This window comes from Populus euphratica, unplaced genomic scaffold (genome assembly GCF_000495115.2).
Source record: "Populus euphratica unplaced genomic scaffold, PopEup_1.0 scaffold1231.1, whole genome shotgun sequence".
In the NCBI taxonomy this organism is placed as follows: Eukaryota; Viridiplantae; Streptophyta; class Magnoliopsida; order Malpighiales; family Salicaceae; genus Populus; species Populus euphratica.
In genome coordinates this window covers 43-26,817 of record NW_011501069.1, presented here as the reverse complement: position 1 = coordinate 26,817, position 26,775 = coordinate 43, and the positions used below count along the sequence as shown (strand labels likewise).

Sequence of the window (26,775 nt, the reverse complement as noted above, 5' to 3'; positions counted from 1 at the left end):
GCATAATTGAGTTATTCATTATCACACAATAAGAATGAGAGCACCAGAGTATATCAATAAACATTTGATGTGTCAACAATTATACTTTATGGAAATGACTATAAACTTTTTTAAAAGTTAAAACCACATTTTTATAGAGAAGATGATTGTTACCAAGTAAGAAAACCACTAGGTTCAATGATAAAAAAAAAAGGTACTCTCAAGCAACATCAATTTCCTTGTAGGCCTATAACATCTAAAAAGAACTTAAAAGGTTCCATTCGTGATTGGTTGATATTCTCATATGCTCATAATAATACCTCTAACCACCATATGTATTTAGATGTTGGGTTCTAATAAAAGTAGAGAATTTGTGCAATATCCCTTTCCTATAGAAAGTGATAAATATACAGAACTCTAATAAATTTTGTCTTCTTCATTATAACAATTGGCATGATACAAAGGACTATTATACCTCCAAAAAAGATGGAAATATTGATTTCCAAGAGTTACCTCCAATAATTCTTCATGAAAGAGAATAAAGAAGAAAATAAATCGATATAACTTACAATGCATTACCTAAAATTAAATAATTTTCAAGAATTGTATATCTATGAATAAGCAAATCATTAGAACTTTTCATAATATTGTCTCTCTAATGAGTTCATGTTATATTTTTATCCATAGCGTTAATCATTTTCATATCTTTATATAAAGTCTCTTTATAGTTTTTTTATTAAAAGAAAAATAACTCTTCTGGCTACGAACATCTCCATGTAGTCCTATACAATTACCAACTCGGGTACAATATGATCTTTATTCGGATACTAGACATCCTGGCTTGATTTCAAAATATTCTTAAAAAAGCATTGATCTCCACATCTCCAAATAAAATCTTCATACAATAACGTTCCTTAAACATCCATTATAGCATTTTCTCTATGATATCCTTCACCACTAGCAAATATGAACTTCATGAAATTTTTTCCCTTCCTAGGTACAAAACAAATCTTCATTCAAGCCTAGGCACAAAAGTCTTCAAGTTTGTTTAAATACATAAATAGTCACTTTACCCATAAATAAAAAATCCTTGAGCAATAAAAAAGTCTTGATAAAAGTTCTCCACACAATTCTCCATCAAAACGACCTTAATGAAAAATCTCCATTAAAAAAATATAATTCAAATACATGTTCAAGCATGCTCTTACATTATGACATAAAAAAAAAATTGTCTTCAAAATGTATGCATTTTCAAATTGTGTATACTAAGACCTTAATTATTCAATCTTCCAATTTTTATATTGGCTTCCCATCCAACCAACGACTGAAGAAATCCAACGACTCTCGTGGTTTGTATTCAGGAACTGTATGCCCTGCCCCCTGTACAAAAAGATTGCATTTTAGAATTAAATAATATAATTTATAGCCTTTCACATTACATGACTTAAATAGAACAATTATAATTTTTCATCTATGAACAAAGGCTATAGAGGTAATAATCAACCATATTCAAAATCACTTCATCATATTATGAATAATGTGCTTAAATGTTTTGCAATTATAATCCAAAGTACCTTGGAACTGAGTGTAGGCTATATCTCAATATTGTTGGTGAAATATATATATATATATATATATATATATTATTAATGCCATTCTATATGTCATCCATTTATCATAAGAAAAATCAAATTATTGGTTTTTTTTCTTCTTTATAGTCATGTTCAGATGATCAATTTATAAAGTAGGGTGATGTTTTTTTTTTATTTATTAACATAGATGTCTGCATTAGCTTGCGCGTACTTTGACTAATCTTAGTGATCATTGACAAGCAAAATTAAAATTTAACCAGTTTAATTATCTTTCAAGGTTAACCAAAGTGAAATTTGTTGTCATTATAATGGTACCGAAGAATATACCTTTTAATAACATTTTAATTAACCCTCACTTGAGGTATCTTACAAGAAATATAAAAGGTTAATAGCAAAAAAAAACCATACAGTGTATAATTAGAGTTTTAAAGACCCCATTAACTATGCTTAGGCGTGGAGGAAAGTTCTTGAGAAGAATTAATAACTTCAGGTCTTATTGATCTAGTTGTTATAATGGGAAGAATGTTCACTTGTGGTAAAATTTATGTATTAATACTTGTTCATGATTTTGGCTTTGGTTTGAATGCTATAATAAGTGTTAAATTAATGCTAAAGCTGTGTGACATAGGCTTTGTTTAGTTGTAATGACAATAGCTAACATCTAAAAGAAATATTTTCTTTCTTCTTTCTTGAGATTAGTTTCATGTGCTATTTTATATGGATTTTAGGAGTATAATGGTTGTGTTCATGGACATCAAGGATCCTCTCCGGTTGATGTTATAATCTAGGTTGTTTACTTCAAATCGGATCCTCTCCGGTTGATGTTATAATCTAGATTGTTTACTTCAAATCAATTTATTTTTGTGTTTTAAAAGTATTTTTTAAAACATTAAAAATTTTATATCTTTTTATTTACTTTTACTTCAAATTAATTTTTGTTTGTGTTTTCAAATCGTTTTGATATATGTTCATATACTGATGTCAAAAATAAATTTTTAAAAATAAAAAATTATTATTTTAATATATTTCTAAATAAAAAATACTTTCAAACATCCATAAATTTGTTATACAAAAATTCTTCAAAAAGCTTTTATTAATATTTAAGCTTGATTTGACTAAAACTCTTTTTAACCAGCCATGAAAAAATATTAATTTAATATTTTTTTATCAATTATCTCCTACTATTTTGGTTTTTTAATGAATGACAAGCTTTCATTTTTCATTGTTTTTTTTTAAATCAATTCTGCAAAACGCTTAATTATGAAGTGGCTGATGTGCATCCGAAAATTATTATAGTGAGGAGATGAGGTTTCCAAACCTTGATGGTGAGAAAGGTTAGGTTATTGTCATATCCTTGCAAGTATCTGTAACAGTAAAAATAAACATAAATATCAGCCACGACGAAAGAGTATTACACACACACACACACTGAATGTGAGGTTACACACACACACACGAAAGGTTAGGGTTTTTTTTTTTTTTTTCGTGTCCTTGCACAGATAAAAGATGTTTACAAGGTGAGAAAAATGAATAGACTGATCAGTCTTAAGACAAAATCAATCCTTTGCAACTTGTTTTGTCCGGAAAAATACTGCATCTAGTAGTGAAGTACTTAAGATGCACAAGATTTTGCTTACAGTAGAAGAGTGATAGTAATTATTTTTTTTTATTTTTTTAGAAATATATTAAATGAATATATTTCTAATTTTTTAAAATTATTTTTTATATTAACTCTGAAAATATTTAAAAACATTAATCTAAAAAATAAATAAAATTGAATTTTTTTTAAAAAATACTTTTAAAATATAAAAACAAACAAAATTAATTAATATAAATTTGATAACAATTTTACCCGGCAACTTGCTCGTTAGAGATCCAAGACCTCCATTCATCTATTATCTTGTATCCAAGTGACCTTGTCCACGCTTGCGTACCAGTGAATGGCACACACATATCATGGTCTCCACTGTATGTAAAGTAAATAAAAATTAGATTTTCACAAACTAAGAACAATAATTAATTACCTCTCTTTCTTTCCCGAAATTGTGGAAACAAAAGGAGGAGAACAGAAGGATTTCTATGAGCAAAAATAAGAACAGCATCCAATGTTTATTGAGTATAATTGGAGAACTCCCTCTAACTTAAAAATAAGAACAGCATCCAATGTTTATTGAGAATTGGAGAACTCCCTCTAACTTAGAAGACTTTTGTATATGTAAAAGAAAGCACTTTAGATCCTTGATCCTTGATATATATGAAACAATATTCTACTAAATTAAACGCTATCTTGATTCAAAAACTTAGATTATTATATTAAGTTTTAAAAATCGATTTTATCAAAGAAGCAGTACATTACCTGTAAATAAGGGCTCGATATCCTTGGGCGGTAAGGTTTTTATGGTATGGAAGCATGTTTCCGGCGCTGTATCCATAATCTATTCGGTCGGAGCATATTTGCCAAGGTCCGGCGATGGATTTCTATCATTTGAGACAAGAAGAACATTAAACAAAAGAAAGCTAACTCAAATCTAGATGGCAGGATCTCAAAACAAGATCGTGAATTTGGAGAACTTACTGGCTCGGCATGAATTGCTTTCCTAACAGATTCGTCATTTAGCCATGTAGTTGCGACTTCGTCATTCTGTTTTGCAGCAAACAATTGGTAAGAACAAATAGGATCGCAATATAGATCAGTTTCCGGGGCTTATTAAAAAGGGTTTTGAGTGGCTTACAACACATGGGACACTTCCTTGCAAGGCAAGTTCCGACCACGATGGGAAATTACCGTCCTTTTCAAACGCCCAAAGCGGCCATGCACGGCCAAACATTCTCTTCCTCACCTTGAGAGGCCTGTCAGTTGCCCCCAATTGCTGGAAGCTAATCGGCAAATTTGAGCTTGTGTTTCCTTTTGCTTGCTGATCGGACGCTGGATCGTGGTAACAAGGCTCAAGGATGTCATAAATGTTTAGCCCCGAGAGAGCCTGAGAAGAAACCAAGGGCACCAAAATTTGATTAACTTGCTCGAGATACTGAAATCACAGCTATGCAAAGGGTAAGAGAACATCATCTTACTTGGTCAATTTTATCAATACTAATATAGCAACTATCACTAGCATTTTGATAATTCCCTTTGCAAGCACGTTCAACTTCCTGCAAGAGTTTCCATGATCGGCTGCATTAATTAAGAGTGATTTGGGAAAGGTAAACATAATTTAAAATTTTCTTTGTATAATTGAAACTATGAGATTTCAATTCTCTAATGTCCCGAAGGAAGGATATATGACACATCATGTAATACAATATAACTAGTTACTTAACTCTTGCTTTACCGTAAACCACACATTTTTTTCCAAAAATAATTAGATACACAAGTTTTTTCAAGGTGTTTTTTAACATAAAAAAACTAAATTTAAATAGAAAATTTTATGCAAGCATTTTATTAAATAAAGCGATCAGTATATATATAAATAAATAAATAAATAAAAAATATTAATAAAAAAAAATTTGAGAAAATTAAGAAATAATTATAAATCAAGATATTTATTCTATACAAGTACTTAATTAACTAAATCGATAAGTATCTATGTAAATAAATAATCATTAACAATAATAAAAAGTAATACTGAAAAAAATTGAAAGATAATTGTAAACCAAGATATTTGGTTTGCAACATAGAACATTTACATACATGTGTTCATTGAATTTATTTATTAAAATAAATTTTTTATTAAATTAAATGATAATAGAAACAGACATACACATGAAAATAATTGAATAAAATAAAGAGAAAACTTATCATATAAAGTTGCATATATTAGAAATATCATCTAAAAATAAATAATTTATATATTTAAAAATAAAATTCATCCATATAAAACAATAAATAATTATAGATGAATCAGAATAATATTCTTAAAAATATACACACAATTTTTTTTAAAATAACTATATTAAAAAAAATCCTACAAAACTCATGGTCTAGATCATGAGGTTGTGGCAAATTAATAGAAGAAATTGAAAATAATTAAAAAAAGCAATTTAAAAATAATAATAATGTCAAACAATAAAATAAAAAATAAAAAAACATATATAAACTTGCATTAACTTTTCAAACTTATTATTTTTATCATATTAGAAGCATAATAAATAAATAAAATTATAAAATTTAATTTTTTTTAAAATAAAATAAAATAAAAACAATTTATAACCAAAAAGAGGGAAAAGTGTAATTTGAATGTTTTAACATTCAAATGAGTAGTCTATTTCATTAGTGTATGCACAGTAGTATTTTTGCAACTCTCTTTGTCGTTCTTGTTAATAGTGACAGGTGAGGAAAAAATTAAAATGAAAAGTGATTTTCGTACCTCGAAAATGTCGTCCGAGACAAGGCCCATCCCATGTGTAAAAGGGACAAGAGCACTCAACCCCTCAAATTGGCTGCGGGACACTCCATTTCCTATCAGGTAGCCCTGCATAAAGAATTACACCTGCGATTAGCAGTCTCTCACCATTTATTTTTCCCCTTTTACTTCAACCGGCCCAGCTTGTCGCCGCCGGCATTTTCTTATTACCTTGAAGTTGATAACAGGATCTTGACCGGCCTGTATTCCTGCAAAGCAAAGCGAAGATGCCCTCTTTTTAGAAAAAAATAGCAACCATATTACCCCTTTTTATTTGTTTTTTTATATAGTTTTGATATATCAATATAAAAATAAAATATTTAATATATTTTTAATAAAAAAATATCCTTTAACACAATATCAATTGACAATGCTACAAACGATCGAGACACCTTTCACCACTTCGGCAGAAAGTGTAGGCACGTAAATCCCAGCATAGGACTCTCCCGAGATGTAAAATTGATTGTTGACGAACTCTGGATATAGCCGAAACCACTATATTGCAAAACAAACAAATCTTAGAGCTGAAATAATTAATTAAAAAAAAAACCTTTTTTTACAGAATTTCATACGTATTTATAAACTAGTTTTAGTACATTAATCCTAAATCCACCTCTATAATACATATAATTAACTTAGCTGGTCTTGCGGATGTCGATGAACTTAAATTACCTGGAGGAGAAAATTATGGGTATCGGCAGCCGTTTGCAGGTCATCGTTTATATATTTGCTTTGGTTTTTGGAGTAAGACATGCCAACCCCGCAAGGAGAGTCCAAATAAATGATGTTTGAAACCTATTTAAAATAATGATAATAATATAAAGTTAAAGAGAGAATATAATTGAACTACAATTAAGAAGAAAAAATTGAAAAACAAATCAAAAGAATTCAATAGAACTATTAAAGTTATGACCTTGGACCAGCTGTACGGGTTGAGATGCAATATTGGGAGGCTTCCTTTAGGTTTCCCTTCTTCAAAATTGAATGGCCCTGCAAGTATTCCAATGGAAAGGAACCAAGAAAAGAAAATTTAATACTGGTTAATGCATAAACTAATTTGAGGTTACTCTTAAATATTGAATCAAGAAAAGAAAATGGGGATTATATATTTGTTTGTATGCAATTCTATATTATATAATTGAAGTTTTACCCATGACAAATCATAGAGCAAAAGGAAAAAAAAAGTTAAATATTAAAATTTTCGTTATATATTTTTTTTTTTATTGGTATAGTTATTCGGACTAGCTTGACACCACGACTAATCTCATAGATCCTGAAATTAACGATTATCTAAACTTATAATTATTTTAAAATTTATGGAACTTGAACTATAACCTTTATATAGAACAAACTTAAAGTCTAATAATTGAGTTATACCCCTCAAGATTGAATTATTCTATTTTTACACCATATAAAAGTTTAGTTAATTAATTACTTTCAATATATTATGTTATTGATTAAATCATACACACAGACACCACTAAATTTTGTTTAACATCATTTCTATTAATTATAGACCATGACACGTCCAAATCATTTGTTTTTTTTAAATCATATTTTGCATGTATTTTCATCAACGTAACCTAGAAATGAAATAAAAAGGAATTAATTTTGAAGAACCATAGAAAAAAAAAGGGAGATGGCATAAAAAGGAATATATCTCTAACCACTTTCCTTGGCTCTCCCAAAGTGGCAAAAAATCATCTTCGCTGCCCATGGTGAAAACATCCTTTCCCTCCTCTATTTCTCCTTGACTCGTGACCTCTTCATTCTTTGTGTGTGTTTACTTCTTATATGATCTAGTACTTTCGTGCTCTTGCTTTTAGGCTTATTTGATGTGCTCTTAGAATATTGTTGCGGTGGTGTTTAGATCAGACATTTAATCCTAGATTGTCCATTCCATGAATGAGATGGACAACGAAAGCAGATGTCAAAGCAAAGTCGTCGTCTTCTTTTTCCCTTGAAAGAGCTTGTCTTCTTCTTTCTTACACAGTACCTACTTTTTTCTCTAAATTATTTGAAATAATTTGTAGCTTTTATCAGCATCAATATATGGAAGCATGTATTTGATTTGTGCGTGCGCTGTGTGCGGTGTGTGTACCCACACACACACGGGGGGCAAGCACTCGTTCTTCGCTGAAACCACAGCAGAAAGGCCAAAGCGTTGGGCCATCGTCTTTGTTTTTGATATCGTCATCACAAAACAGGATTGTAATGAATCCTTGGCCTAAATAGTTATTTTGTAGAGCAATTACATGCGCCACTGAGAATGGTTCTCAGTGGTGCATGGTGTTGATAGCCATTTAGGCAACTTGTGGTTCGAGTCTCTGAGAGAGAAAAGGTATATATATATATATATATATATATATATATTATTCAAGCCCAGAGAAAATATTAGGAAACAAAAGCCTGGAGGGCTTGATTTGTGATCGTAAAATACTATAAAACCTAGCTACAGACTTAAATGCAATGATATGTAAATAAATCAATCTAAAATGATGAAGTATATAAAAGAATGAAACAGAGTAAAATCTTGGTGGTTGATGGACAAAGGCTTACCATGTTCATAAACGAAGCCGTCGAAGCTAGAGCATCCAGGCCCGCCATTAAGCCACAAAACCACGGGATCTTTGGATGGATTTCTCTCGGAAACAATGAAGTAGTAGAAAAGATTCTTATCATCGAAGGTTATATAGCTACAAGTTGAGATTTGAATGACAGTTAACATTTCTATCAAAACTCACAGCAGATTCCGTTAATCAATAACACCTCTCTTAAGTATTTTCACTGGATACAACAACATGATAAAAACCAAACAAATGAAGGGAAAATTAACTTGCCCTGAGTAGTGATTTGATGGGAAAACGCCATTGAAACCAGGCAATTCTGTGATAAGCGAACCCTTTGGAGCTGCTTCAACTGATGCAAAATTCAAAAGGACGCAAATTGATATACCAGAAAAAAAGCTCCACTTATCCATTGCCATGATCACACGGACATCAATAATGTCTACCCAAGCCTGGAAGAATTGTTGACATGTAATTCCACTATATATATTATAGGTGGACCAGCGGAGAGGAAGGGGGGTAGAACTTTTTTATATAAAACAGAAAGAGGGTGAGCGAGCGAGACGATAAATTCAATGTGAGCTGAAGTGAGGACGTACAACACAAGGGAAGCAAAAGAAAACACCAAAGAGGAGAGAGGATTGGCATAAAAGGCCAAAACTTAATAAAGAAGCTTTTATACCAAGTTTCTCTCTCTTATATGCCGTCTGCGCGTTTTAGAGTGTAGTATTTTCTATTATGAAATGTATTTTAAAAATATATTTTATTTAGGCCATGTTTGTTTACTTAAAATATATTAAATTAATACTTTTTAAGTTTTTTTTAATGATTTTAAAGTGTGGAGGTTAGAAGAAATTATTTTAATATATTTTTAAATAAAAAATATTATGAATTATAATATCAAATATTTACTATTTAATTATATTCAGTATTTGTTGTGTAATTGAAAAAAAAACATTTATACAATTTAAATCATATAAAATTTCATTCTTGTATCTTGTAAATGAACTTAAATAAATTAAATATATGAGACATTTTAATATCTTAGCTTCCTAACTCAAATACACCGGTAATCTGATAAGAAGATAAAGAAAAATAGGTTTGGTATATGATTTTTTTTTCTTCTTGTGTTTACATTGAAAATTACATAATTTGTAATGAAAATGAGTGATAAAACATGAATGAAACTTTTTAATAAGTTAAAGATGACACTAAAAAATTTTTGTCAGGAAAAAGACATTACATTCTTTATGATTAAGAGTGATAAGTCTTCATTATTTTTCAACCAATTCTAGAAATAAAAGAACAAGGAAGAAAATTCTCTAAATAAGAAATTAGAAAATTTTATATTATCTCAAAAGTATCTAATACTTAGTTTGAAATATTATTATATATTTGGAACAACCCTTCAAGTCTAGAAAATACCAAAATGATATAACTGAAAATAAATAAATAACTTTGTTAAAAAAACTAAACAAATAATAAGTAGCATATTTTTTACTTATAGATTACATACATAAAAATTAAAACAACCATAACTCTTCATACAAAACTTCAGTGCATGCATGGTTGGACAAAGTGGAAAGGTAACATTCTGAACTTGAAAACCATATAGAATAGGGTTTTTTTCCAATGCAATAAAATGGTGAAAAATTCAAGCTCATATTACTTAATGTGATGAAAACAAATTTTAACTCTTCAAAATTTCTAAATCATGAATGAAGCCTTATTTGAAAACAAACAATTATATTTAAACTATTTCGATTCAGTATATAAATCTCCAAACTCATCAAAGTTTTAATCGTGCTAATTTAGTTTCTTAAAATACTTTGTAGTTGTTTCATCCGAGTTCTCATAACTGGACCATCTAAATGCCTATATATATATTAGAATCAACCCTCGAATCATGATGCATACCATCACCCTTGGGTTGGAAGTAATTTGTTCTTAAATTAGAATCATTAATATCTTCCATGTAACGTGACAAGTCTTTTACATTAAAAATATCTAAAACATTGTACCTACCAAAAAGATTAACCTTGTAAGCATTATCATTCACTCTTTTTATAACTCAAAATGGTCTATCAACTCTCGAAATCAATTTGGATTTTCACTAGTTTGGAAATTTTTCTTTAATAAGATGAATCCAAAAAAGATCTCTTGGCGTAAATTTGACCATTTTTTATCCTTTATTAGCATGTTTGGCATACTTTATTTTCTTCTTCTTAATATGAGATCAAACCTGTTCATGGAGTCTTTTCATCATTTAAGCATTTTTAACCTCATCTATAGAAGTCCTCTCATCATTTAGAATAGGCATCAGATCAGTAAAAACATAAAGGTTAAAGCCATACATAACTTCAAATGGTGAAAATTTTATAGGTTTATGCATATTATGATTATAAGCAAACTTCATAATAGGCAAACAAGAGTCTCAACTCTTCAAATTTTTACTTATAACAAACTTCACAATAGGCAAATAAAATTCTCAACTCTTCAAATTTTTACTTATAACAACTCGCAATAAAGAAGAAAATTTGGTTTATTACCTTGGCTTGTCCATCGATTTACGGATGACATGTAAATATTTACATTAAGCACTTGAAATGAGTACTTAATCTAAGTCTTCACCTTGCTTCCTTCTTATACAACTTGATTGATTTCCTCCCGGAATCTATCATGCATATTGATATGTTATTTAAATAAACTTGTTTAAAACTTATTCTTAACTAGACAAATTATTAGTTCATTCTTTATCTCTTTTTATTACAACATTGTTTTCTTCTTATATCCTCGTTAACCCAGAAAAGCCTCTAAGGGTTTAACATTATAACCCCAAACTTGATCTCTTTCTTGAGTTCTCTTATGAAACAACTTAAGCAATGGGGTTTAAAAAGTCTTTTAACCTTGTATAAAAGTAATGGCTTATAAACATTACATTATGATTAGATACAATACTTTTAGAGACTCTATGCAAACGTACGAAATAAATTAAATATATGAGACATTTTAATGTCTTAGCTTCCTAACTCAAATACATTAGTAATCTCATAAGAAGATGAAGGAAAGTAGGTTTGGTATATGATTTTTTTTCCTTTTTGTGTTTACATTGAAAATTACATGATTTATAATGAAAATGAGTGATAAAGCATGAATGAAACTTTTTAATAAGTCAAAGATGACACTAAAACATTTCTATTAGGGAAAAGATATTACACTCTTTATGATTAAGAGTGATAAGTCTTCATTATTTTTCAACCAATTCTAGAAATAAAAGAACAAGGAAGAAAATTCTCTAAATAAGAAATTAGAAAATTTTATATTATCTCAAAAGTATCTAATACTTAGTTTGAAATATTATTATATATTTGGAACAACCCTTCAAGTCTAGAAAATATCAAAATGATATAACTGAAAATAAATAAATAACTTTGTTAAAAAAACTAAACAAATAATAAGTAGCATATTTTTTACTTATAGATTACATACATAAAAATTAAAACAACCATAACTCTTCATACAAAACTTCAGTGCATGCATGGTTGGACAAAGTGGAAAGGTAACATTCTAAACTTGAAAACCATATAGAATAGGGTTTTTTTCCAATGCAATAAAGTGGTGAAAATTCTAGCTCATATTACTTAATGTGATGAAAACAAATTTTAACTCTTCAAAACTTCTAAATCATGAATAAAGCCTTATTTAAAAACAAACAATTATATTTAAACTATTTCCATTTAGTATATAAACCTCCAAACTCATCAAAGTTTTAATCGTGTTAATTTAGTTTCTTAAAATACTTTGTAGTTGTTTCATCCGAGCTCTCATAACTGGACCATCTAAATGCCTATATATATTAGAATCAACCCTCGAATCATGATGCATACCATCACCCTTGGGTTGGAAGTAATTTGTTCTCAAATCAGAATCATCAATATCTTCCATGTAACGTGACAAGTTTTTTACATTAAAAGTATCTAAAACATTGTACCCACCAAAAAGGTCAACCTTGTAAACATTATCATTCACTCTTTTTATAACTCAAAATGGTCTATCAACTCTCGAAATCAATTTGGATTTTCACTAGTTTGGAAATTTTTCTTTAATAAGATGAATCCAAAAAAGATCTCTTGGCGTAAATTTGACCATTTTTTATCCTTTATTAGCATGTTTGGCATACTTTATTTTCTTCTTCTTAATATGAGATCAAACCTGTTCATGGAGTCTTTTCATCATTTAAGCATTTTTAACCTCATCTATAGAAGTCCTCTCATCATTTAGAATAGGCACCAGATCAGTAAAAATATAAAGGTTAAAGCCATACATAATTTTAAATGGTGAAAATTTTATAGGTCCATGCATATTATGATTATAAGTAAACTTCATAATAGGCAAACAAGAGTCTTAACTCTTCAAATTTTTACTTATAACAAACTTCACAATAAACAAACAAGATTCCCAACTCTTCAAATTTTTACTTATAACAACTCGCAATAAAGAAGAAAATTTGGTTTATTACCTTGGCTTGTCCATCGATTTACGGATGACATGTAAATATTTACATTAAGCACTTGAAATGAGTACTTAATCTAAGTCTTCACCTTGCTTCCTTCTTATACAACTTGATTGATTTCCTCCCGGAATCTATCATGCATATTGATATGTTATTTAAATAAACTTGTTTAAAACTTATTCTTAACTAGACAAATTATTAGTTCATTCTTTATCTCTTTTTATTACAACATTGTTTTCTTCTTATATCCTCGTTAACCCAGAAAAGCCTCTAAGGGTTTAACATTATAACCCCAAACTTGATCTCTTTCTTGAGATCTCTTATGAAACAACTTAAACAATGGGGTTTAGAAAGTCCTTTAAGCTTGTATAAAAGTAATGGCTTATAAATGTTACATTATGATTAGGTACAATACTTTTAGAGACTCTATGCAAACATACAACTTCTCTAAAGAACAAATTAACAATGTTCACAACATCGTCAGTCTTGTGGTAAGGTATCAAATGTAATAATTTGGAGAATTGATCAATCACAATCATAATTGAATCATTTTCATATTATGTTCTATGGAACCCAAGTACAAAAACCATGTTAATATCTATTGATGGCTGCTTTATAATAGGCAATGACATATACAACCTATATGGATTCTACTTGCTCACACCTTCTTGCACACAATATATCTCTTAATCATTTTATAAACATCCTTCAACATATTAGGCTAAAAGAAATGTTCTTTTAGCAATCCATAATCCTTTTTTCATTGAAATGACCACTATCACCACCATTACGAGTCTTTTGCACAAGCAACTCTTGTAAAGAACCTAAAGAAATACACATTATGCCCATCTTGAACAAGTAACATTCATGCATAAAAACCCATCACAAGCTCCCTTAGTACATTCAACAAACATATTAGCAAAGTAGGAATCATTAACATATTGATCTTTCAATTATTAAAAACCCGTCAACCTTTCTTTCAACATAAAAATCAATACATACTTCATAAAAAGAGCATCAATAAACACATTAACTTATCCCCTTTCATATTTAATGACATATAGAAATGACTCCATAGATTTTATCTACTTAGCATGTTTTCGATTCAACTTGCTTTGACCATCAATATACTTCAAAGATTCATTGTTAGTCATCACAACAAACTCTTTTAATAATGAGCTTACATACCTCCAGAGCTCAAATTAAAGCATATAACTCTTTGTTATAAATTGATTAGTTTAACTATATACTATTTAATCACTAAAGTAGGTAATATGCCTCCTTTCTTGTAATAACACACCCTTAATTCTAACATCATAAGCATCACACTCTATCTTAAATGTCGTGGCAAAATCATAAAGTGTTGAAACAAGAGCAGTATAGAACTTCTTTTTACTCAACTCGAAAGACTTTTGTGCATTTTTGCTTTATAGAAACTCACTTTTCTTTTTCAAATGTGCAACTATAGAACTATTTTTTTTTTCATAAATTAGAGATAAAATGTGTATAAACCATAGAAATTCCTCACATAAGAAATGCTAGTAGGTTTCGGCCAATCTTTATTGCTTTTATCTTTTCTTCATTAACGTTAACCTCCCTACAACAAATTATATAAAAAAACATGTTCTTGACAAAAATGACACTTATTTAGTTTTATATACAATTTAGCACAACACAAAGTTTTAAATACAACCCTAAGATGCTCCGCATGATCATCAAAACTTTTACTATACAATAAAATATCATCAATATATGACAACAAACAATCCAATATGCTTCCTCAAAACATGATTCATAAGTCACATAAATGTACTAGGTGCATTAAATAGCCCAAATGACATTACCATACTTTCATACAACCGGTTTTTAGTTTTAAATGATGTTTTCCACTCATCCCACTCTTTCATCTTAATTTGATGATAATCACTCATTAAATTAATCTTAAACAAGAAAAAAAAAACATAGCACTATGCAACTTATCAAACAAATCATAAAGTATAGGTATAGGAAATCAATATTTAATTGTTATCTTATTGATTGCACGGTTGTCCACACATATTTGCATGGTACCATACTTTTTTGGCTCAAGTGAGGTATAAACAAAACATGAACTAAGTGACTCTCAAACATAGCCATTCTTTAAGAGCTCACTAACCCATATTTAAATCTTATTTGCCTAATTCGGATTACACTTATAGGCTAGTCAATTAAAAAGTGAAACTTCCGGCACTAAGTCAATCTAATGTTTAATCCCACAAATAAGTGGTAAACCCTTAAGTAAATTTTTAGAAATACTTTTGAAACTTTTTAAATAGCTTTATAATATATCTTGGCAATTTCACATTCTCTACTTGAAATAATGGTTTTACCCGTACTATGAAACAACCCCAATCAAAGTTAATGCTTGCATGATGTCTTTTTTCTTGGCTAATATAAGCCATTTACCCGATCCAACCTTGTTTTGCTAACTTTGTAATTAATCATCTCTAACTTGTTGAGAACTCAATGACAACAAATTCACCTTCTTTTTTATTCGACTTAAATAAATATATTATTCTTTCTATTGTAGGTCACATCTTTATTAAATTACCACGAATGCCCTAATAAAACATGGCTAGCTAACATCAGAGCCACATCATATAAAACCTCATCATGATAGGTTTTGATGGGAAAAAACACACAAACTTGTTTTATCACCTAAATCTGTCTATTCTTGTCAAGTCACTCTAAACTATATTATTTAGAATGTGGAATAGTAGTTAAACCTAATTTTTCCACCAAAGTAATGGATGCAATGTTTATGCAACTTCCATTATCAATGATCAATCCACACGCTTTATCTTGAATCTAACATCTCATATGAAAGATGTTTTCATATTGTTCTTTATTAACATCAACCTGTGCATTTAAGACTCATTGCAGTACTACACATCCCCTTTTATTGGATCAAAATATCCTTTTTATTTCCTTTCCTATCCCATCCTCAACTTTAGTTTCGGCCTAATCATTACTAACTAAGTCTCTATATTTCATATGAATCATCATAACTCTCTTATTCGGACATTCAAAAGCAATATACTCATATCCTAAACACTTGAAACACTTAATATCTTGTGACCACAAGATGTTAAGGTTCAATCACCTTTTCTTTATCCCTTGTAGAGTTTAAACTTGTACTCCACTTACTAAACCATACTTTCTCATCTTGTTTAGGTGCATCCCATGTTTGTGAAGATGTGGAAATATATTTTAAAGCATTCACTACTATTATTCCAGCTTGAAAACTTTTTTTTTCTGTCTCTCTACTATTGTCACAAGTTTTATCACATCATCAATGAAGAAATATGGATGACACTCAATAACATTAGCAATACCTTTCCTTAAACCTCTAATAAAACTTATTATGGTCTATTCTTGGGGTTCTATCAATTCATAACATATCATTATTAATTCAAACTCTATCACATACTCCTCTACATTAAAAAACTCTTCTTGTAATGTTTAAAGTTTTATGTATAAATCATGTTTGTAGTAATTAGGTACAAACCTCTTTTTCATCACTCTTTTCATAACCATCTAAGTAGTGATATCCTCCTTATCACCTCTTCTCCTCTGAATTTTCAAGTTCTCCCATTATAATAAAGAATAATCAGTAACCTTAATGTTCTCCCATTATAATAAAGAATAATCAGTAAACCTTAATGTAACCACCTTAAACTTCTTTTTATTAGTATACACATACCAATCAAACATCTTTTTAACCTTCTCAACCCACTCCAAGTACTCCTCGAATGAGCTATTACCTCTAAATGATGGAACTGTAAATTGAACTCCACTATAAGCGTGATTATTATGCCTTCTCAATTTACCCCTTTCATCAGCCTTGTAATCCCTATTTAACTCCAATTTAATCTCTATGGTAGCATTTTATTGCACCCTACAAACTTGTCTTTATTAGGATTGCAAATTTCTCTATTACATCATTTTCATGAGGGTATTTATCTAGTCATGAATTCCTATCATTTCTTCTTGAATCTCATTATTAGATCGTTACAACCCAATAAGTTATGCTTGTTCCAAACTAATTCCTTTTAGAACTTCATCCCTGTCTCTAGTCATGGTATACCAACTTCCCACAATTCATAAACAAATTTGAACAATAGTGTCTTTCAACTCATATCACAAATTCAATGAAGAGTATGAACAACCACCATAATCAGTAAGGAAAAAATCGTTCCAATCTAAATCAAAGTCAAAAAAGTCTATAATCTTTGATATTTCTGATCCTAAGTCAGTCATATACAAAGTCTCAAATTAATTCTAAAACCATGGCTTTGATACCAAGATGATGTACCTTAACTTTTTAACTAGAACAAACTAGCAATCTAATATGAAGATGAAAATTACATGATATGTAATGAAAACAAGGGATACATTTTGAATGAAACTTTTTGATAAGTCGGAGATGCCACGAATGAATTCCTATCAGGATAAAAATACCACACGCTTTGTAATTAAGAGTGATAAGTCTGAATGATTCTTCAACCAATTCTAGAAATGGAAGAATAAGGAAGAAAATAAATTCTTTCAATAAGAAGTTGAAAAGTTTATATGATTTTAAAACTGCTTAATATTTTTCTGAAATATCATTATATACTTAGAACAACCCTTCAAGTCTACGAAATACCAACATAATATAATTGAGACTCGAATAAATAACTTTGTTTAAAAAACTAGATCAATAATAAGTAGTACATATTTTTTACTTATAGAACACAAACATAAACACACAAAAATTAAAACAACCATATTTTTTCATACAAAACTCCAATGTATACATTGTTGGACAAACTAGAAAAATAATATTTTGAACTTTAAAATCATATGAAATAGGTTTATTTTCCAATGCAATTTCGGGCTTGAATTTAAAATTCTCAAATCATGACCCAAATCTTATTTGAAAACAAACAAACTTATTTGAACAATTTATATTCAATTTACAAGCCTCTAAACTCGTCAAAGCTTTAGTTGATAATCTAACGTGTTAAGGCATTTTATAATTGTTTTGTCTAAGTTATCATCATTGAACCTTCTCAATGCTCATAAACATTAGAATTAACCTCTTTCATTATAGAATCATAATACATATCACATTCAACTTGTTGTTTCATTTCACTTATTAAAGAGTGAATAAAAATACATATAGTGAATATTTAATTAGTTAAATAACTAAGTGTATATCTAAGCCATGATGATTGATTCATTCATCACTATATATATATCACAATAATATTTTTTAATATTGAAGAACTAATATATATAAAATTCAATTAAGAAAGAGAAGTTGCAAAAATGGAAGAAAACAAAGAAAATAAAATTCATCAAGTTGAATATTTACAGGGAAAAAAAAGCAAAACTATAGAAAAAGGAGTAATATATTTGAATTCACCTATAAGTTTAATTTATAAAAAATTGTAAACTTTTTGTCAATTAAAACACTATCAAAATTCTTTTATTTACTAATAGAATTTTTTGTTGGTATTTGTACTATCATTTTGTTGGTAATTAATTTATCGACGGGATCATAGACGAAAATGCTTAGTTAGTGACTCTTTTATCCGTAATTTTTTATCCATCGATAATAAAAAAAATATTATTACTGATGGATTTACTAATAGAAAAGGCACACTAAAACAATTTACCTACTTTATTCCGTCAGTATTTTCCTTAAGAAGCTTGTCATATAACCAATAAAAATACCATATGCAAATCAATTGGTGATTATTTACAAATATTTTAACAAACTCTATTTAACAAAACCAGAAAAATAATTTAATAATTAAAATCTATTTAAAAATTCTATAAATAAATCAACTAAAAATTAATCTCATAAAAAAGCCATACAACAACATTCATACAACTATTAAGAACAAAAAAAAATTTAAAGATAAAATAACATAAGAGATATAATGAAAAAAAAACATAATAAAGAAGAAATAAGAAAAATCTTATCTTAATGTAGTTGCAAGCAAAGTTGAGAAGAGAAAAAATTTTTATAAAGTATATTAATTAAAAAACCAAGAAAAGAAAAGAGGAGAAGACATATCTGAGCATAGCGTGAAAGAGGAGTTGGGGAGAAAAGATAAGAGAAGAGAAAGACAAGGATGTTAATGTTTATAGCATAAAGGAGAGAAGAAGAAGAAGAAGAAAAAGAAGAGGCTTGTCTGTTGTAAAATGAGGGATTTTAGTTTTTTTATTAGGATATTTTACTGACAGTTTTATTGAAAAATAATTAAATATTAATATTTTTAAATATTTTGTACGTGATTCTATGTGTAATATTTAATTTAAAATTTTAATTTAATCAAAAAAGTTTTAAAAAAGCCAAATATCAACGATGACTTTTCAATCCATTGCTAATTTCATCTATAATATTTAATTTAAACTTGTAATTTAATAAAAAAATTTCAAAAACCCGTCAATTAATATTGACTACTTTTCAATTCAGTGATGATTTTATCTGTAAAGAACAGTAATTAACAGTGCAATTAAGAAGTAAACAATTGCAAAGTTTTTTAAAAAATATCAATGAAATTTTCATAAGTGATTTCATTAGTAATTGACATGATGAACAGTGTCAGGAAAATGTGAACAATTTACCAATATGTTTATTTACGGAATTAAAATACCATTCGTATAAATAACACATCATTTTATTTTTTAAGTTTGTTTTGAATTTTTTTTATTGTAATTCTTTTAATATATATGGAGAAAATATTTATGTTATAAAATTTACTATAATTTATCAATAAAAATATTATATCAATATTTATATTTATATTTATCATTTTTTTAGTTGAGAAAGTCAAGAAAAGGAAAGAAGGGGCCAACGTTTAGGAATCTTCAAAAATGTCCTCGTCGTCAACGTGCCACTAACATAAAGAAAGCCAATGCAAGGAAGTGTTCCTGTAATTTGACTTTTCGTAGTTTTGAGGTGGTGGTGATCCCAAAGGGCCACTTCGTAAGACATGCCTTCTGGCAGGAAAGGCAATCTGAAAGAAATGATTGGAGCGTCAAGTCTATGAAAACAAGGGGGGCCCATTTAACTTTCCATTAATTTGGAGACTTTTTCTCAATTACCGGGACAGCCTTTTTGTCCCATGCACGAACCTACCCTTTCTTATTAAAAAACGAAGTGCATGTTTGTTTTTCAGGCAGAAATGGTGTTTTTAAACATTTAAAAAACATTTATTACTTAAAATTAATTTGTTTATATTTTTTAATCATTTTAATATTTTAATATTAAAAATAAATTTTAAAAGTAAAAAATATTTTTTTGTATTTTCAAATAATAAATATTTTATAAAACAATATTTACTTTTTTTAATATAATTCCAAACAAAAATTATATTAAAAAATAAAATTACATGACAATATCAAATAACAATAAAAACTATTAGCTCGTAAAGAAATTTAAAGATTTTTTGGTATTGCTATAGAGAAAATATCTTTTAATTAATTAAATACTTTTTTTATTAAATTTTTTATTTAATTACATTTCTAAACTTGAAAATAACTTTGTTTTTATTTATTTTTATACAAAATCAATCTCAAAATAATTTTACCTAAACATATATTTGCTAAATATATTTTTTTTAAATCATAACTAAAATATTTTTATTTTATATATATTTTTTAAGCCCCAATCATAAAAACTATCAAAATATCAAACATATTCTTAATTTTTTTTAACTTATAAAATGGTAAATTACATTTTTGCCTCTAGAGTTAAAAAAAAAAAAGCAAGTGAATTTTTTTTTTCAATTAATTTTTTTTTAAAGTTATCTTTTATCAATTATTCGTATGAAGTAGTTATTTTCCCTGTATTTTAATGTGACTGGAATATTCTTATAGATAAATGAATGTAGTTTTGTAAAGGTAATTGATTAAGAATTTTTGTTGAATAGAAATTGATAAAATTAATATACTTTAATAGATAAAATAAATTTTCCTAATTTTCTATCAACATACTTTAACAGGTAAAATGAATTTCATCCTAAATAATATTCCACTGGTATGCTTTTCTTTTGTTTCAATATTTGCTTAACACTAATTAGTTAACAAGCAAGAAAAGCATTTTCTTGAGTTTTTTTTTTTAACAAATGAGTTATAAATTGTATAAAGAAGATGAATGCCAAGAAAAAAGATTATGTTAAGAAAAAAAATTCTAAAATAAGAAAAGAGTGTATAATTTAAAAAAAAAAAAGAAAAGAAAAAAAGAAGATAAAGTTTGTTATTGAGTTTAACTATTTTTAAGATATATAATATTTTATGTTATACTATTTTGCTTTTAATGATATCAAATTACATATTATTTAAAAATTGAATACTACTCTATCTTTGTTTCAACCAACTTAATTTTAAAGTAAAAATATAGAATTTCCTAAAAAATTCATAACTAAATAGTTTTTTTTTTAATACTTTATATATCAACTTACTCCATGAACTAATTAATCATGAATAGATAATTATGAAAACATCTAAATTAAAAATATCCTTAAACTAAATAAGAATAAAAAAAATCTATTTTTATTTTTATTATGAAATACCCATGTATATTTCTCTTTCTAGAGATTCCATATAGCAGGAAAATTGGATTTTAGAAGTATATATACGAGAAAAGCCTTGTGAAGTAAAAAATATAACCACAATTTAAAAATAAAAATAATTGATAAAAAGAGGTTTTACATGAAGAAAAGCAAGGAGATCAACCTTGAATCCAAGATAAAAAAATATATATTTATAGGTAAGATTTCTTTATATTTATATCATATTCATTACTTAATTAGTAAAAAAAAGTGATACTCACTCACACACACACTAATAAATATCTTGATTTTGAATTGGGTTTGACAGTTTTCATACTCTATTCATTACCCATTAAATAAGGTAATTATCTAAAAAAACTTAATTATTTAGGTCGGTTTGAGTTGTACATGTGTTTGAGTTGTACATGTGTTTCTAAAAAAAAATTGTTTATTTTTCATAGACTAAAAAAAGATGAATGTCAAGAAAAAAGAATATGTTAAGAAAAAAATTTTCTAAAATAAGAAAAGAGTGTATAATTAAAAAAAAAAGATAAAAAAGATAGAGTTTGTTGACAAGTTTAACTATTTTTAAGATTTCTATTATTTTATGTTATATTATTCTGCTTTTGATGATATCAAATTATATATGATTTAAAAACCTTATATTACTCTATCTTTGCTTTAATCAACTTAATTTTAAAGTAAAAATATGGAATTTCCTAAAAAATTCAGAACTAAATTGTTTTTTTTTTAAATACTTCACATATCAACTTACTCCATGAAATAATTAATCATGAATAGTTAATTATGAAAACATGTAAATTAAAAATATCCTTAAACTAAATAAGGATAACAAAAAAATCCATTTTCATTTTTATTGTAAAATATCCATGTAAGTATTTCTCTTTTTATAAATTCCATATAGTAAGAGAATTGGATTTTAGAGATATATATGAGGAAAGCCTTGTGAAGGAAAAAATACAACCACAATTTAGGAATAAAAAGTACTAGTAAAAGGAGGATTTTACATGGAGAAAAGCAAGAAGATAAACCTTTCTTGAATCCAAGATCAAGAATATATATTTACAAGTTAGATTTTTTTATATTTATATCATTGTCATTACTTAATTGGTAAAAAAAATAGATGTTCAAATCTTATCTGTTAGGTTTTGGATATTCATATAGAAATTCATTGTACAACTAGTATTTATTATTTGACAACACACACACACACACACACACACACACTCACACACACAAAAACTTACATACATACTAATGGATATCTTGGCTTTGGGTCAGGTTTAACAATATCCATACTCTATCCATTACCAATTAAGGTAACTATCCAAAAAAACTTAACTATTTAGATCAGTTTGGGTTGTACATGTATTCCTAAAAAAAAAGAAATTTGTATATTATTCATAGACTAAAAAATATGTGCAAATACATAAGAACTCTTTAATGAAAATATAAAAGATATTTGATTCCTTAAAAAATGGTGATATGTTTGGAACAAGAAAAAAAAAGGTTATCAATATCTACTTGAAATACTTTTGATTTATCTATTTTTCAAGGATATATACTTAAAGATAAGCTTGTGACTTTATTTTTCCAATTCTTTCTTTGAGTAAGGTAACTATCCAAAAAAACGCAACTATTTAGGTCAGTTCGAGTTCGAGTTATACATGTGTTTCTAACAAAAAAAATTGTCTATTTTTCAAAGACTCAGGAAAGTGTGCAAATACATAAAAACTCTTTAATGGAAATATAAATGATCTTTGATTCTTTAAAAAATGGTGATATGCTTGGAACAAGAAAAAAAAGGTTATCAATATTTGCATGACATGCTTCTGATTTTTCTATTTTTTAATGATATAGACTTAAAGATAAGCTGGTGACTCTATTTTTCTAATTCTTCCTTTAATTTTTGGAGGTTTGAATTTATGTCAGGTATTGACAACATTACGACTCCACTAGATACACTAGGGTTAAGCCTATAAGCATTTGTTTTATCTTTTAATGCTTTTATTATCATTTATTACTGAGCATTTATTTATTTTGTTTAATTTATTCATTTATTTTATTTATATTGTTATTATCATATTTCTTTTTTTAATTTGTTGGATTTGATGTGTATACATAAAAAGAGAGGTCACTAAACTCACTTCTTTCTTGAGCGTGCACTACAAGATATACCAACAAGGAAAAAAGAACTCCAACTGGGGGTAAACTCAAATGGAAATACAACTTCATCCTAATATCCTACATATGTTATAAATGTTATTACGGTCATTGATTAGTACTTAAAAGTGTATTTTTATTAAGGTTTTATATCATCATTTTGCACTTGAAGTATCAATAACTCCTTAACTAAAGCATGTTTTATAATAATATATCTAAGAATATAAGATACCTTTAATTTGTGGTAAATATTTATTTTAAATGCAGGCCTATCACATAAATGAAAGGATTGATTGATGACTTTAAGAACTTAAATTGCAAGGGCAAAGAGATGACCAAAATTAGAAAAGAGATGTTGGTGCAATCCAAACCGGAACACTATTCGGTAATTGGATTAAATGACTAATCTTGATTTATGTTGTATAATACTTGATACAACAAATGCTTGGCACTTTCATAGCCCATAATGTATGGTATAACCAACACCTGAGCTATGAAAGGAACTTGATTTGTTGTTAACATAAGTTATAATCATGAATGCTTGACGAGATTTACAAGTATTAGCATTAATCGAATAAGATGACTAATGTAATCATGTTAACAATCTATAATCTGATTGGAACCTCCTTTGTGTGTGGTTTCCAATTGAATAATAAGAGTTTATAATATACTTGTTTGACATACCATTAGTAGATCCTCTAAACTTGACATTTGTTATTATCATTGTTTAATCGTTACATTAATATTCCATTTCAAAGTTCTCATCATCATCTTCTTCTTCTTTTTCTTCTTCTTTATTATTATTATTATTATTATTACTACTACTACTACTAGTATTATTATTATTGTTGTTGTTGTTGATATTGTTGTTGTTATTGTTATTATTATTATTGTTATTACTATTATTATTGTTGTTGTTGTTGTTATTATTATTGTTATTGTATTATTGTTATTTATAATTTGTACAATTAACCTCCTCGTGGTTCGACCCCGGTCTTGCTAGGTTATTTATTACTTCGACACTCCTGCACTTGGGAGAAGACATTAATCTTTTAGTCGTGTCAGCCATTTAATTTTTCCCTAGAAAACCTGTATTAGACATTTCTCTAGAATCCTATTTTATAAAGCATTTCTCATTTATAATTGTATTTCAAACACCACAAGCCTATATTGTTCCAATTATAAACCTCACCACTGAAAAAACCTAAATAATCAAGATGATATAAGAGCTTGACCCTAAGAAGTTATAAGTAACAGAAGAAATGTGTACCACTTAATGTACGTGACCATACTCTCATGCACGTGTGGGAATAGAATAAAAGGAAGAAGAAAACAAAACAAAAAAGAAACAAGAGATAAGAAATAAAGTTATATATAAGAAAAGTGAAAAGAAAAAATAAAATAAATACTATAATTTGTACAACTTACCTCCCCGACAACGACGCCAAAAACTTGACATGACAAAAAGATTAATGTCTTCTCCCAAGTGCAGGAGTGTCGAAGTAATAAATAACCCGGCAAGACCGAGGTCAAACCACAGGGAGGTTAATTATACAAATTATAAATGACAATTATAAACAACAACAATAATAATAGCAATAGTAGTAGTAGTAGTAATAGTAGTAGTAGTAGTAGTAGTAATAATAATAATAATAAAGAAAAAGAAGGAGAAGAAGAAGAAGATGATGAGAACTTCGAGATGGAATATTAATGTAAGGATTAAATAATGATAATAACAAATGTCTAGATTAGAGGTTCCACTAATGGTATGTCAAACAAGTATAGTATAAACTCTTATTATTCAATTGGAAACCACACACAAAGGAGGTTCCAATCATATTATAGATTGTTAATATGATTACATTAGTCATCTTATTCGATTAATGCTAATACTTGTAAATCTTGTCAAGCATTCATGATTATAACTTATGTTAACAACAAATCAAGTTCATTTCATAGCTTAGGTGTCGGTTATACCATACAGTATGAACTATGAAAGTGCCAAGCATTTGTTGTACCAAGTGTTATACAAAATAAATCAAGATTAGTCATTTAACAAGCAAAGTATTAAAGAGTGAACAAGATAACAAATACAAAACATGTTAGTATCAAACATTAAAGTCCATATTAAGTTTACACTATACTTATTCTTACACCATTAGTGTAACCTTTTCACCTTGACATAATAAACTTAACTAAACATAATGAAAGAAAGAAAAATAAATGAACAAAATAAGAACATAAGTAAGATAAAAGTTAACTAAGTAAAGGAAAGGAAATAAAAGGCATAAACTTGATATTAATGAATGCAAAGCATAAACATTACAAAAAATACTAAGAGAGAAAGCAAGGCATGATCTTGATCTGGAAACCAAGATGCCTAAATACATGGAAAATGTCTCCTTTTATAGGCCAAAAGTGGGAACTATTGATTTGATGACTAATTGATGAGTGGGTGACCAACTCTTGACTTGGTGACAATCCTTATATTCTCTTGTCTGCCCAAAACATCACTGATAATGTCAAAATTGGAGCCACTTGAACATGAAAGTTGTAGAAAATTGTCTCAGATTTCTTGTGTAAAAAATTCAGGTCATTTGGATTTCTGGAACTCCAGATATGGGCCAAACACTGAACAGTGCTCGGGTTAGAAGACAGATTCAGACTTTTTTGTTGTTACTACAATTTGGACTTGAACATGGCCTTTTTAAGTCTTGGGCTCCATATAAAAATTATAGGCCTATGTCTTACCTTTCCATCCATATAATATAGACCTAAATGTGAGATCTACAGCTCCCGATATGACCCAATTGCCGAACAGTGTTCGGATTTGCACTACACTAGCATCTCTTTTCTAAGTTTGGTCATCTCTTTGTCCTTTCAATTTTAGTTCTTAAATTCATCAATCAATCCTTTCATTTATATGATAGACCTACATTTAAAATAAAAATT

General features: G+C 27.9%; 1 protein-coding gene across 2 annotated transcripts; it reads right to left on the bottom strand.

Annotated features, from left to right (window-relative positions):
- Window positions 1-1,112: 1,112 nt before the first annotated feature.
- Window positions 1,113-9,205, bottom strand: LOC105117186 (serine carboxypeptidase-like 20). 2 transcript variants are annotated; one of them, XM_011014762.1, is made up of 14 exons: window positions 8,812-9,205; window positions 8,531-8,667; window positions 6,885-6,961; window positions 6,644-6,766; window positions 6,364-6,466; window positions 6,143-6,180; window positions 5,936-6,040; window positions 4,644-4,721; window positions 4,304-4,552; window positions 4,147-4,212; window positions 3,928-4,049; window positions 3,424-3,537; window positions 2,890-2,935; window positions 1,113-1,359 (listed from the first exon to the last, which is right to left on the bottom strand). In XM_011014762.1, the coding sequence occupies exons 1-14, from the start codon at window positions 8,955-8,957 to the stop codon at window positions 1,276-1,278; spliced, it is 1,488 nt and encodes a 495-aa protein (XP_011013064.1). In that variant the 5' UTR covers window positions 8,958-9,205; the 3' UTR covers window positions 1,113-1,275. The 2 variants fall into 2 exon arrangements, with proteins under 2 accessions (XP_011013064.1, XP_011013065.1); XM_011014763.1 differs by lacking the exons at window positions 8,531-8,667; window positions 8,812-9,205 and adding an exon at window positions 7,646-7,990.
- Window positions 9,206-26,775: the final 17,570 nt, after the last annotated feature.

Excerpts from the sequence above, each read along its gene's own strand:
- LOC105117186 (XM_011014762.1), bottom strand. The coding sequence starts at position 8,957 with ATGGCAATGGATAAGTGGAGCTTTTTTTCTGGTATATCAATTTGCGTC. Across the intron at positions 6,767-6,884 it reads ACCCGTACAGCTGGTCCAAG|GTTTCAAACATCATTTATTT; the intron begins GTCATAACTTTA and ends TATTTTAAATAG. Across the intron at positions 6,467-6,643 it reads CCCATAATTTTCTCCTCCAG|TGGTTTCGGCTATATCCAGA; the intron begins GTAATTTAAGTT and ends TTTGCAATATAG.